The sequence below is a fragment of the Alligator sinensis genome, unplaced genomic scaffold (genome assembly GCF_000455745.1).
Source record: "Alligator sinensis unplaced genomic scaffold, ASM45574v1 scaffold1051_1, whole genome shotgun sequence".
NCBI lineage: Eukaryota > Metazoa > Chordata > Crocodylia > Alligatoridae > Alligator > Alligator sinensis.
Genome location: NW_005842473.1, coordinates 522,525 through 536,941, shown reverse-complemented (window position 1 = coordinate 536,941; position 14,417 = coordinate 522,525). Strand labels below are relative to the sequence as shown.

At 42.8% G+C, this 14,417-nt stretch overlaps 1 protein-coding gene across 5 annotated transcripts in view; it reads left to right on the top strand.

Annotated features, from left to right (window-relative positions):
• The window catches only part of ZFYVE28 (zinc finger FYVE-type containing 28), a 264,687-nt gene that overhangs the window by 107,160 nt on the left and 143,110 nt on the right, over window positions 1–14,417 (top strand). For all 5 annotated transcript variants that reach the window (XM_025212577.1, XM_014523299.2, XM_006030895.2 and 2 more), the window contains exon 2: window positions 10,238–10,378. In XM_025212577.1, coding sequence (XP_025068362.1) covers window positions 10,238–10,378 — 141 coding nt within the window. The remainder of the gene's footprint in view (window positions 1–10,237; window positions 10,379–14,417) is intronic.

Here is a 14,417-nt window from a genome sequence, read left to right as displayed (position 1 = left end):
AGCTTTTTCCTTAAGAGGGCAACAGAGGTTTAATTTGTCGAACCCATGGAGCTTCAACAACTCTGGGGGACCTAATTTCCAAACCCCCAGAGCCTTAACAACTCCAGGGAATACACCCTCTAGCCTCTCCCCGTCGCCGACCACAATCCAGACGTATTCCTCTCCTATGGACCCAATTGTCGAACCCACGGAGTCTTAACAGCTCCGGGGGACCTGGGAACCGAGTGTAACCCACGGAGATACAGCTGCTCCGTGAACGAGAATTGTTGAACCCGTGGAGCCTAAACCGCTCTGGGGTCAGGAACCGAGTCTATCGGAGTCCTCCACTGAGAACACAAGCGGAGCTGTGCCTGGAAAGCTGACCAGTCTACACCGCGACCACCTTGGGTGTAAGTAAATAATCTTTTCAATCAACCATTACGCCTCCGTGACTGATTCTAGCTCGAGCGTACCATACCGCACCGCGGTTTTCTCCGGCCCCGCGTGCCCGGGCTGCTGGCCACAGCCTGTGTGCACAAAGACGGGCCCGGCTCGCCCCCGAGATCGGGAGCCGACCCGCACAGAGTTAACTTGAATCTGGAGGGGATCTGGGACAGAAGTTCAGTAAACCGATTTAACCAAAATCAGTTAAATCTGATACTGCATCCATCCAGGTTTATCTTAAGTTGGTTTTGGCCATGCGCTGAAATTATGTTGTGTTAAGATTTGAACTGGTTGCCAATCACTTATACTGGTGTATGTATAATTTCTGTCCCTAGCCCATGTTGCTCAGAAACGATAATAAATGTATCTTGAAGTTCAGAACCTAACACACTTAATCACTCTAATTTTTGTTAATCTTGTATAGACGTATGGTACCAGTTGTTCCAAATATGCCTCAGTTCAAAATAAGAAATACCTTTGTTTAAATACTGACCACAATCCTCATATTTCATTGGAGATCATTTAACCAGGGGTCTTGCTTATCTGTTACCTCCATGGAATGATATATTGGGGGAATACCGTGTATGCCCCAAACCAGGTTACTTATTTAACACCTAAAGTGTTCATTTAAGTATTTAAGGATTTGAAGCACTAATTCTCTGACTATGAAAAGCAAGAAGTAAATATAGACTAAATTATTTGAACTATCTTCTGCATAGTTTGAAAAGAAAATTAGTGCTGAGATTTGATACCATCTTTCCTTTTCTGCTGCTAATCAGAGAAAATTGAATTCAGAAAGTTGTGGATATTCACTTCACATGACCCCCTGCTAAGCGATTTTAGAGTTTCATGCAGTTTCATCTTGCTAGGGACCACGTATGATTGACATAATTAATCAAAGATCGCACCATTAATCCGCAACACAACATAACACAGCAGAGAGAACTCAATTAAAACTTCTGATCCTCCAATTTGAAAGATCAGTCATGTGAGAGCTCTGAACTCCATCTCGTATTTTTGCTTAGGACCATAATTATTAAACTTCCCTATTTGTTTCTGTAGTGTGGTTTAGATAAGTTTATTTATGAAAGCCTTTGCTTCACCAGATATTAACACACTGCTTCCTGAATCCAAATTTCTTCTTTTTTTCCTCTGAGAGTTCAGAGTTTGTTTAAAGTCGGTATTTGGCAAACAGGAATTGTTCAGGCAGCAGTAAATTCCATGCAGGAGTCATAAGCCAACAAAATTTGCTTCTGGGACTGACTTCTCCATAGATATTGATAGGCAATTTCACACCCGTGTTTAGGTCTCCCATACATCCAGGTTTTCCCTGATTTGTCCTCTTTGCATCCTCTGATCTCCGTCTGGGTCTTTCTTTAAAACATGAGTAAATTTCTGGGATTTTGCTCTACTCAGCAATGAAGTTTTTCCTGGCACTCCCTGGCTTGCCCTAGCAAGGAGCTGCTTGGGGCTAGGGGGAGCGAGGGAAGGCGGTTGGAAGCAGGGGATGTCACGTGCATTTGCACGCACACAAGGACGTGGCTGGCATCCAGCCAGGCAGGGTGGTAGGAGCAGCCTTAGCAGCTAGATACAGGTGAGTCTTTTGGGAGTGGGGGTTGGAGGGCCGGGGGTTGGGGACTGTCCAGGGTGCTGTGTGGGGCATGTGAGTCTGTGTATATGGGTGGGGGTGGGTGCCTGCTGGCACTGGGGGAAGCTGAGCGGTGGGGCTGCAGCAGAGCAGGGGGGGTAGGGGGAGGCACCTGCCCCTTCAGCGGGAGAAGGGGGAAGAGGGGCCCTTTGGGGGCAGCAAGGAGCTGCATGGCTGGTGGGTGGCACCAGGGCTGCTGCCCTTGCTGGCAGGGGCCGGGCAGCTGGGAGATGCTGCAGGCCTGGGGGGAGGAGGGGGCTGTGGGTCAGAAGTGAGGGGCACCAGCAGGAAGGGCAGGGGGGCACCAGTATGGCCCCAAGGCAGTGGGGTTCTGTGGGTTGGGAGTGAAATCATGCAAGGCTTTTGACTCTTATTTGCTAATGTGGGTCAGCTAGTAATTTTTAAAAATAGCTTAAGTAACTCACCTATTGGTGAATCTTTTAATTTTGTGACTGCTTATGTATATTATTTTATAACCAGTCTCACTAGTGGTTACGCAAGGTTTTTAGGTTCTCCTTCCTTTTAATTTTTGCTGTCAGAGGTTTAGAAATAGTGTCATTGTTAAATGGGGGGAAATGCTCTTCAATCTGGAGAAGAGCAGTTACAGAAGTTTGAGTCAAACAATATTTATTAGGCAGTTTAACTAAATATTTTTCTGTCCTGCTGGTACCCAGTGTATTTTAAGATACAGTACTGAATATAGTTATTGCATGAAATGTTTCTAACTATGGTGCTGTAAATGTCATCCACCTTCCCAGTCCTCCTACTGTACATTGCCTTCCCTAGGGTTGTTAGTCTGAAGTTTGACAACTTAAATAAGATCGTCAGTAGCTGAAATCAGTGAATAGATTGGGGAAAGAACAAATGAGATACTAACTGACCTTATATTGATAAGGTTTGTGGGTGTTTTTCTGTTTTATTTGGAAAAAAATGTGGATTTTTATTTGGGGGAGGGGGGGACCTTCTTTTCTTCAAACTCTTAAGTTGTTGTATGTTCAGCTGCTCTAGCCTTTCCTTGAAAAGGCTTTTCAGCCACGCTAGAGCTCATAATGAGTTTAAAGCTATCTTTTATATTATTAAGCTTATGCATAAGTAAGGTTCTTACAGTCAGTGTGCCAGTTACCAGGGCAGCCTTTTGCTATTGCCCCATTAGATTAGTGACTGAAAAGTATTATGCCAAATAATACTGTGGTGATATTTAACATAGCTGACAGGATTCAAGTCGCTCAATCTTCGCTTTGTTGGCTGCTGATGTTTATAACGAACATTTGCAGTATTTTACTTCTGTCTTTTAAAAGGCAGAGGCTCTTTGCTAAAAGAGCTGTTATGATGATCTTTCTCATGGGTTATATATAGCTACATGCATTTTTGAAGTCAGAGTTTCTTTTTTCCCCCTGTATTTTGCTAATAGTAAATATAGATCATTAGTAAGATACTGTCTGTCTTATGTAGTATCTTTTGTTACTGGATGCTATTGGATACTCATTATGCTTTATCCTCAGCTAGTCTCTATCTCCCTCTGTTCTGCCCATGATGTCTTGCTATCCATCCAAGATCTTTCTGCTGTTTTTTATGTCAGCTTTACATTCCGGTTTCCATTAGCATGCGTCACCAGTTGGACTCTCAAAATGTGGCATGTAGCTCATTTTTTTTTTATAAGGTCTACTTTTTCACATAGTCTCTTTTTAATACTAGTGGAGGTACAGTCACCCCTAGCAGCTGTTCATTAGTTATGTGGTCCTTCTATGACAATTTTAGAAACCCTTGATAGCACCATAAAATGAGCAGATACAATTTCTTTAGAAAAAGTGCTTTTAATTATTATGTTGCATACCCATAACTTTAATGCAGACCATGTGGGAGATGTTAAAAATCAGATCCTACTCGTTAATTCTATGTCCCTTCTCATCAATTCCAGTGCCCAGATCTTCCATCCTCTGTGATAATGCTTCCTAGGCAGTGCAAGTTCCTTACTTTCTGTGTGGTTGTCCTTTTTGCTAAAATATTTCATATTTTTACAGTGTACCACAGTGTACCAACTGTGGTTTTCACTTCACCTATGTTTAACTCCAGAGCATAATCTTTGTTATGTTCTTATAAAATCTTCATTACTTTAATTGGCCTTTTCCTGAATCAGTCGACAGCATTGGTGGTCCATTTGTCATTTATTTTATGCCTTCTTCTGTTGGTTTAATTTAATATCTTGTATTAGATGTTGAGTAAAATCATTATACAGCCTTGTCTGCCTCCCTTCCGTCTCTTAGACAACTTCTCCCATTTCCCATTTTAAGTCTTCCATGAACGACTGGTGCATCCCGAGACTGGGGTGGGGCACCATTCGTAGTCGGCGGTGAGTGGGGACCACCTGCAGACGCTGGTGGTGGTGGCCAATCTCAGGGGGCACATACCCTCTCCCCCATGCTCCCCCTACACACCGCTAATGAAGTCTTCTGTGTACAGTACTATTGTCTGTGAATTCCTCTGGATCTTGAAGTGTCAACTAATATGTACTGGTATATTTGGTATTTTTTTTAAATCAAATACATGTAGTTTAGTATAAGGTTCTGGTTCATGATGGCATTTATCAAATCCTTGCTACTTCTGAGACTGCTGGTTTTTGCTGAGCTCCTCATCAATCATTTCTTATATTCAGTCAATTCAAACAGAATCTTGCAGGCATGCAGGGTTAGGCTGACTTTTCTGTAATCCCCATAATCCATAGCATTGTTCTTTTGGGGGATTAGGATGCATACTAAGGTGGTAAAGTCTTCTGGCCTCCTAAAGGGCTTTTCAAGCCTCATCTCTTAAACTTTTTTGGTAGTTCTGTTGGTATTTCAGCACATCCTGGTGCCTTTCCACTCAAGTCATTTAGCCAAAATGTTATTGTTTAATCATGATGGACCTCCTTGTGTAATTTAGAGGGATTTTTTCAGACTTGTTTATCATATAGCTTCTTTCATAGTTTCTTAGTTGTTAGGGTCAGAAGGGACCTCAGTAGATCATCGAGTTTGACCCCCTGCCCTGGGCAGGAAAGAGCGCTGGGGTCAGATGACCCCAGCCAGGTGCTTGTCCACCTTGATATACTATAACTGTTTTTCAGAGTGTTAACAAACAAACTCATAAACTGCTATAAGGTACAAGTACTTTGTATAGCAAGTTGAAAGTCGTATCATGGTAAGACCAGGTCTAACTAACAGTACTGTTGGTAATCCATTCAGGAGCTCTACTTTTCTCTGGCTTTTGTCCTACTTTTTGATAAGGTCACCAGCTTTCCAATATTTCCTCCTTTTTCTCTCTGTTTGTCGCTTGATGAGCTACTCTGTGCTTGCCACCTTGAAGTCCCTAGAGGTGGAGGTGTCAAACCTGGAAGGTGAAAAATGTAATGAATGGTCCCTCAGCCCTAGATAACTCCCTATTCTCCCTTTAATTTTTGGGATGCCATTGCAAACCTTTTTCCAGTCTTGGGAGACCCTGGCAATGGTACATTTCTATGCCCAGTGTTTTCTGTTATCCTGTGCATTACAACCAAGTGATGGGGCTACCATGTTTTTTATAGCTTGGGATGCATATGACACAGGTATTTGCATGAGTTTGTGCTAAGAAATGGGTCTGATGTTTCAAGACTTCTCTTGATTCCCCAGATTGTTGAGGCCTTGGGGTACATGACACTTTTCCACGAGACAAAGGAGCAGTAAACCTACCTGTTTGTGGAAGCTAGGGCTTCCTGCTAGATATGTATTGTTACCTACTACTGAGATGATGCCTGAAAAGGTCCTGAAGCAATGGATGGGGACAGATGCATACTGTGGGGTACAGGAGAAACTTACTTCCTGATAATGTTTGGGCTTGGATCAGCAATGTTTGCACCCAGCATTTTCCTATGTTGCCCAAGCAAATATAATTTGAGCTTTTCATACTATCAGTACATATCTGCAGTCAATGGAAGACAACCAGCCTGTGAAGGTAAATGAAAATTTGGTGTATGAAGCTAGGGAGAGGCAGCAATGTGCTTTTTGGGGATAAATTGATGTTCTCTGTTTGCTTGATATCAAAGGAAGGAAGGAAGACATTGGGTTCTAGTGCTTATCATGCAACCACTGATCATGCAGTAAAGCACTTGAGCCTGGGCCCTGGAGTGTGTTACAACAAAGTTCTGTTAAAACTAGCTGAGAGTGTTACACACACATGCCTTTTGGCTGGGTTTTAGCTTGTGGCCAAAGGGAGGGCTGGGAAAGATGTCCCAGTGCTGACTAGGTAATGTTCAGATGCTTGGGTATAGTACAAGAATGATCACAGGGCTTTTTTCCCAAATGATATGACAAGTGTTATGTGTAGATTTTTTTTTTACTAGGTTTCTGCATTATAACAGAAGGCTGGAGGGAAGGTACTGGACCTGAACACCAATCACTTGGTGTTCATGTCCTTGGCTTGCACACTTCAGGATGGGGCCCAAGATCGGTCAAAGCAGGACTCTAAAATCATTTAAGGCTATGCAAGCACAAGACTTTCAGTTTAGTTTTTGCTTGGTTCTGAAGGGGATAATTGATCGCCCCTGTGGGTAGAGCCTACTGGTAGGACCTTGCCCGTGTTAAAAGGTTGGGCCTAGACCTTCTTTTTCGGGAATCCCTCTGTCAAGGATGATTGTCTTCCATGATTGTCTTATCTGTGTTTCTGAAGATGACTGATGAGGCCTATCTGGGATTGACAGACTCTACTGCAGCTTGGATGTGTTTCTGTGTGGGGAGGATGGTGGTGGATTCTTGATTTGCTCTATGACATGCTGTTTCTGCCACCATGTGTGCTTTTTCTTCTGTTAAACAGGACTATTCAGAATCCAACAATAGTAATATGTCTTCAGTAGAAATTTGCTGGGCCCTCTTCCTTGCAGTACTGCAGTCCTAATAATAATAAAAAATAGCAGCACATCTCAGGAAACATCTTTCATGCTAACCATTGGGTTGGCATTCCTTGTCTAGTGCAATTGGGATGGGGGGGGTCTAGGGATGGGAGACCAAAGCATGGGGTCTTGCATTGCAAGTTTATGAGGGCTGACTGGGAGAGGGAAACTGAGGTATAGGGTCTTGTGATGGGCTGGCTGGGAGGCATGGGTCACTTGTTGGATTGAGGTAATGAACAACTGAAGTTGAGGGCTTCAAGGGAAGCACACAAGGAACACATTTTGTAACTGAAAATTTTAGTTCTTCAAATAAACCTAAGATAATCATTTGAAAATAAAGGCCTTCTCAGTCTTACAGTCCCACTGACCATCTGGTGGAAATTGTTAGTCAGGAAAGGGTGGCTGCCTCCCACCCATCCTTTGCCAGTCTGCACTGTAACTCATGCTGGCATGAAGCTGGTGGTATTGTCTCTGGGTAGGTGGGGGAGGGTAGGTGGGCACAGGTGCCTTGCAGTTGTGTCATGGACATACTCCTCCGCAGCAGTAGCCACCCTGTTCAGGAAGGGTGGCATCAGGTGCATAACTCCACAGTGAACTGGAAGGACAGAGGAGTCTGGAGGAATGATTCTTGGACCCTCTGCATCCTTCACCAGTCTCTGTACCAAACCTAGCAACTGGGAGTCTGCTGAAAAGTTCTCAGCAGCATCTCTGACCAGTCCTGCTGGTGCTACTTGTGGTGGCAACACGCTGTGCAGATGTCTCCGCAAGGTCCATCTAGTATTTGATCTTGGTACTCTTGCTTACATTTTTGGCTTCAGGAAATCCTCGAAGTAGGAATGTTCCTTCATGGGAGAACTTGACAAAAAGTGGCAGGCCATGGTGAACCTCAAGTGGGTACTTGGGTTGGTGCCATGTTGGGCTTAGGTCACACCCTCCAAGGGTGGTTAGGGGTGTTACTCTGAGGCCAGTGCCACCCCACTAGGTAGGTTAATGAACCATCCCATGGAGCAGAAGTGGGATGGGGTGAGGGCTGCGAGTGGTGCATTCTGGGATACTGGAGGACTGCAAAATGTTCATATTATCTCCATGGAGCTAAATGTGTGTTTCCTAACATGACCTAGCAATAATCTCTTTAAAAAGTTTTAAGTTTGCTATGATATTAGTGCCCTTATTACTACTTGAACATGTGGTTGCTTGTGTTTTAAGAACACTTAATATGTGCTAAATGTGGAAGAAGGCCATCTCTGTTTCTCCCCAAAAACTCTGCTCTGTGATAATTTGGTTAGGATGGGCCTTGCAGAGGGTACACACCTTACCTTATCTCTTTAGGTAACCTCAGCTGGATACATTCCTGAGGGAGGGGAACAACCTGTTCCCTCTACCTATGTGACTGGCATCACATACCGGGGTGAGGGGCTTGGGCTCCCTGGTTGGTTAGAGACAGCCAGTCTGCCCAGTAACCAGTGATGCATTTCAAATTGGTTGGCTGACAGCCAACAGGTGCTGGCCACCATTGGACCAGGTAAATGAGGTCATAAGGGCTATATAAGTTAAGGATATAACCCAGGAGGAGGGGGCAGCAGCCATGAGGAAAAGTCAGAGAGAGAAGAGCTGGACCATCTAAAACTTGCTCTCTCTCTCAAAACTCATGATCAAGGAACTGCCTGCCTCCAGAGGGAATCTCTACCTGCCTCTGGATGATACTTGTGAGTAAGCTACCTGAGATCTAACTAGATATATAGCTTGCAGTAAATCGTCGCGTGATCAAAGGCTACTCTAGCCACCCTGTTTGCTCTATGGGATTTCTCTGATACTACTCAACTCTGTACCCTATTCTAACCCCACTCCTTGTAACCAATGAAGTTCTCCTTTGTACCCAGCATGGGATACTTACTGGGAGTGAGTCTAGATTATGCTTTGTGATCCCCTTGGTTTGGCTAAGGGAAACCACTACTTGTGCTTCCATCTGAGGGAAGCACCCCCAAGTGCTTGAAATGAGTCAAGTCCCCTTGAGGGCTACTAGGCCTGTATTTCTCAGGGGACACAGTGCCAGAATCAAGCCCGTCACTGGGTGGTGGCAGCTCTACCCCCAGGCTAGCGGATGTGCTCCAGGACGGGGATTGGCCAGAGGTTGGTGGCTCAGCACAGGAGCACCCCCTACTGGCCTGCCACTCTAAGTGTAACATGCGACATGGCCCCACCAACAGCTATTGTAAGTTTTCTCTTTTTTTTTACAGTGTATTTTAAAATACATCTCCTTTAAATATATGCTACTGTCAAAACAAGGGGGGCAGTGGGAAGAAAGAAGTGGCCAGCTGTGTGTGTACTTGGCAGTTAATTTCTATCTATTTTCAATGCAGTTAACATCATTTTCTGAATTAACATAGTTTTCTGAATTAACCTTACTACAAATCCTTATCGGCTTTCAAAATACCAGATGGCACAGGAGACCAGTATTCTCTCTATCCATACAGACATGTTTCATTGCCCGAGCAAATCCAGACTGCCCATCCATGCACCTGAATACTGACCTCAGAGAATGATAGTTCATTATCCATTTATTTTCAATCCTTGACTTCAATTTTTATAGTGATTTCTATAATGCAGAAGACTGTCCCGCAGACGCAGGATAGAGAGCACTAGAATTATTTTATTTGGGTCATCAAACAGATGATTACAACTGTCAGTCATTCCAGCCTTGGCTGCAATCATACTGGCAACCTAGAGGTTAAAGGCTCCTATTCTATTATTGTATTTCAACTGTTATGCTTCATCCTATATTGGAAGGCTAGGATTTCTGTACCGTTCTGTTCTTTTTGTGTTAGAAAACAATTTTTGCCTGTTTTTCCTAGAGCTGAAATGTATCATTTATGTTTGTTTAACAAACAAAACTTGTGATTCAGCTGTTTGTTATGCCAGAATAACTATGTGCCAGCATTAATGTAAGTGCCAACATAACTTTGGAAATTGTGGGAGAATGATTATTGTAATAATCTTTCTGTTTCTGCAGTTAGTCTCTCCCTCTTCCTGTCCTCCCCCCAACCCCATAATGTAGTAGCTAAATTAAAAAAATACTTCTGATGAGTTTTACCATTTTACCATTACTTCCTCTGTCTTGTCAGATGTGTAGCTTTTGCCCAGGTCTTATTCTAGTCATCCATTCAGTGGGTTTATTTATTCTTTTTAAATACATGGAGTTAAACAGAGCCTTTGTTTAAACACAATAAGGTGCATTTAAGTGTAATACTGTATATATTTCTTCATTGCAGAGAACAGATCCACAGCTCCTTGCTCAATTCTATTATGCAGATGAAGAACTGAATCAAGTAGCAGCTGAACTGGACAGTTTGGATGGAAGAAAAGACCCGCAAAGATGCACTCTGTTGGTCAACCAGTTTCGCTCTTGTCAGGTAATCGGAATAGCATATTCTGGCTTGGTTCATATTTCATTTAGTTTATCCAGATACAGTGTCCAGTTTTTTTTACTTACTAAACCCTTAGGGAATATGTTTTTGGAATTATTTGTAAACACTAAATTTGTCTTTATATTTGCTTTCAAAGAATTTTGCATAAATGCAAAATTAACAACATCCGTTTGAATTAACTGGATAAACATTTATAAACCATTCAGTTCAGGTTTATTATTTTTTCTTAAGAGTATTGAATATTAATTGATATGCATACAAGAGTACTGAATACAGTGGTCAGAGTTCATAATGGCTACTGAAATCTGTAATGTAGGATTTTAATATTCAATTCTGACCTCTTTTGTAAATATTGATCTTTTAAATGAAATCTACCCTATCCATAGTAACATATAGTACGCGCGCGCGTGTGAGTGTGAGCACGTGTGCTTGCATGTGTGCGTGTGCATACATATGACCATCATTTCAGTACAATCCAAAGGCAAAAGGCTGGGAGGCTGCAAAGATCAATTAGACATTAGAGCTAGACTTGATGATCTGTGAATCTATGATTGATCCATTTTACAAATCAAATAAAAAAGAAACTAGAAATTGTACTTTTCCCTGTTGCATAATTCGTTAATCAAAACTAACTTTATATTTTTATTGTATTTTCTAATTTATTAAAGGATAGCAAACTCAGGGAAAAAATTGTAATTACTCATTGAGTCTAAGGGCAGACATTTAGGATGGATTGCGTTAATTAATCTTTGAAGGGCTCAGAATTAAGGACTAGTCTAAGTGTATAGAAATGCATTCTATTTTGTGTAACTAAATATGACAGTAAATTACAACTGATAGGGATGTTATTGTATCAAAAGTTCAATGCTTCTTTCAGCAGAGAAGTGTGCATCAAATCAGCCTGTCACAGATTGAGATTTTGAGGCAAAGAAGTTTGCATGCTATTAGACCTTGAGAGTGGTGTCATCTGGAGTTTTGTACTCCTGGTAGGGTCATCCATGGCATCAAGGTTAGGAATGAAGTTTCCAGTCTAATAATGATCCAAAAATAAAATTGCTAAATGGTAGAGTAGACGGATGAAGGATTAACACTTCACAGTGGTTTTCGAATCAGATGAAAGCTGCAGAAAATAGAAACCTCTGGTCATCTAGGATTTCCTTGCCATTGGATTAACTGTTGTGTTGGCAAAGTCTCATGTGGTTGCTCTTGTACAATGGCATCCCCACATTAATAGAAGATCTACACAGGTGTCTTCTGTCCACAGCAAGTCCTACGGTGATGTACGTGGGGCAATAGAGGCAGGTGCTAGTGACTAGTGGAAGACCCTTGTTATGCACCTGCAGTGGAGGTAATGATTGCAAGATGGTCATTTTGTACTTGGAACTGAGACAGACATGCAATTTGGTAACTGCGCTCATGACTGAGTAGACCTATTTAGGATCTGCTCTGTTCATCCTGTATGGGGATGGGGCTAGAAAAGGTGTCCTCAACATAGTCTGTTTCATTTCACCTGACTAAAAGGTCATGTCCAGTGATATCAGTATGTCTGTGATCCAAATCAAGTAATGAAGTTTACAACCTGGAATGTCTGTACCTTGAAACTGACCATCAAGTGTGACAAACTGGAGCAAAGGACAGCACTCGTGGTCACAGAATTTGCATGAGTTGCCATTGACATTGCTGCACTTAATGAGACCAGATGCAGAGGAGAGGGGCTGAATGCTTGGCAGAATGCCATGAACTCCAAACAGAAGCAAGATATTGATCACCTTATTAATTTATTTATAAGCAAGTTGGAAAAAAGGTATCTTGGTAACTGCAGATCATTATTATGAAAATTTAGAAATGTGAACTAACAGATTCCCGCTGACCTGAGAGATGCCAGAATCATTACTATATTCAAGAAAGGAGATGGATTGGATTGCATTAATTATTATTATATTGTACTCCTGTCCATACCTGGGAAGATCCTTGCCCTCATCCTCCTCAGTAGACTCACTTGCCTCACTGAGAACATTCCACCCAAGTTTCAGTGTGGTTTCAGACCACTTAGAGGTACAATAGATATGATCTTTGTTGCTGGACAGCTGTAGGAGAAATGCAATGCAGAGATCTTTACATGGCCTTTATTAACCTGACTAAGGCCTCTGATTCAATCAAAGGAGAGGCTCTATGGAAGATCCTGATGAGATTTGGATTCCTGCCACAATTTGTTACCATTATCAGTAGCTGTGCTCCTTTCCCTGCTGCCTGCCTAGAGGCATGTGTGCACCTGCCACCAGCCATGAGCTCTGCAGACCTCAGTGCAGCAGTTTGTAGCCAGCCTACCACCTGCTGCGCCCCTCTCCCCCTGGCCTTAAAGATGATGCAAGTTGTGGGATGGTAGATTTTAAGACTTATGGTTGGGATGTGAAGAAAGTGTCTCTATCGGTAGCATAACCAGGTGGGCAAGATAGACACTTGCCCCAGATGCCAAGGTAGGAGGGGTGCTGGAATCTCCCTGACACCCCCACAGAGACTGTGCCTCAGCAGCACTGCTGGGCTGGGAACTCCAAAACAGTCCCTGGCTGCCGTTTCTTTAAGAGCAACAGAACTGAGGTGGGAAGAGCATGGTGGTGGCAGCAGCTCTGCCAGGACTGTGATGGAGTCCCATCCTGGCAATACTCCTGGGGTGTGGACTCCTGGCCCCCACCTACTCTCAGAATCCATGTGCCCCCACCCCAGACTATGTCCCCCTGCCACCGCATGCTATTAGAGCAGCCCCAACTGCTCTTGGAACCATGTTTCCCTTTTCCACTCCTTCCCTTGCAACCCCGCTCTCCTTCATGGTTTGCCTTAGGCGCCTACCTGGTTTGTTAAGCCATTGGTCTCTGAAGTGAAACATGTCTTATCTCTCTTGCATAACTCAAGTAAAAGTCCTACAAGCTTGACCCAAAGAAGCCAAAATCCAGAGTTCACTGGGCTCAGGTGACCAGTAGAACTTCCCTTTAAGGTGTACACTTTCTTTCAGAGTCAAGAGAAGTAATCGGAAGCCCACAAAGGAATGTAAAAGCTTCCTAACAGGAAATGGTAAGGGAGTGGAAACAAAAGCTCACTCACACCTCTCCCAAATTAAAGAGAGATAATTAATTCTTAGAAGGATGTTAAAGAAAGTGCATTGACGAGTGCATTGTTGTTGTGGCTGAAATTGCTTACCGTTGCTAAGAACAATCAGATTGCTAAGATTTGCTAAAACAGAGTTGCTAGGCTGGTGGAAAAATTCTATCCACTAATCAGGTTAAAATGACATTGAAGAACAGTGCACTATCAGCATACCAAGTGCCTACATTAAGCTAGCTGATTCTATGGACAAAAGGAAAAAAAGTTTCATGCACTTGGTACTCTCCTTCCTAATATCTTTAAAAGAATATTGCATAGATTTTTTGGATCATGTTTCCAGAGAAGCAGCTGGAAGTCCATTGTTACTTTAAGAGGGATATTTAGTTATCTTAGTTTGCTGTTTGCAATTCCCGAAATGTTGCTACTATGCTATCACCAGTAAACAGTCATGGACTGTAGAAGACTGCTATAAGGAAAACAGCAAATCGAGTGTTAGCCAATACTTCATGGTGGTTTGAAGTTTTAGTATTGCTCTTTTTAAAAGAACTTTAATTTGCACACCACTGAAAAAAGCAAGATCTAATTTGCTTCTGGGCAAGCTTCATGCTCTAGCATTTAAGAGCACTAGTATTGTCACAGAGTGCAAAAAGCAGTACAACAGTGGAGTCAAAGAGCAATTTGGGGAAAGGAAAAAAGTATTCCAGTCCTACTAATTGGAATAATACAGCCATTAAGTTGCTTCTAGCAAGGATGTGGGTCATCTTAACCTCTACAGTGGTCTCAGACAGTAGGATTCAGTCTTTGCAGGTTAGTCTGAGCTGCAGAGATAAAACTGAGAAACAAGTGAACAGACATTTACTTTTGATTCAGGAAATGCATCCACATGCCTGCAGTGGCTCAGGCCAGAAGCTGGATGCAGTTGGGG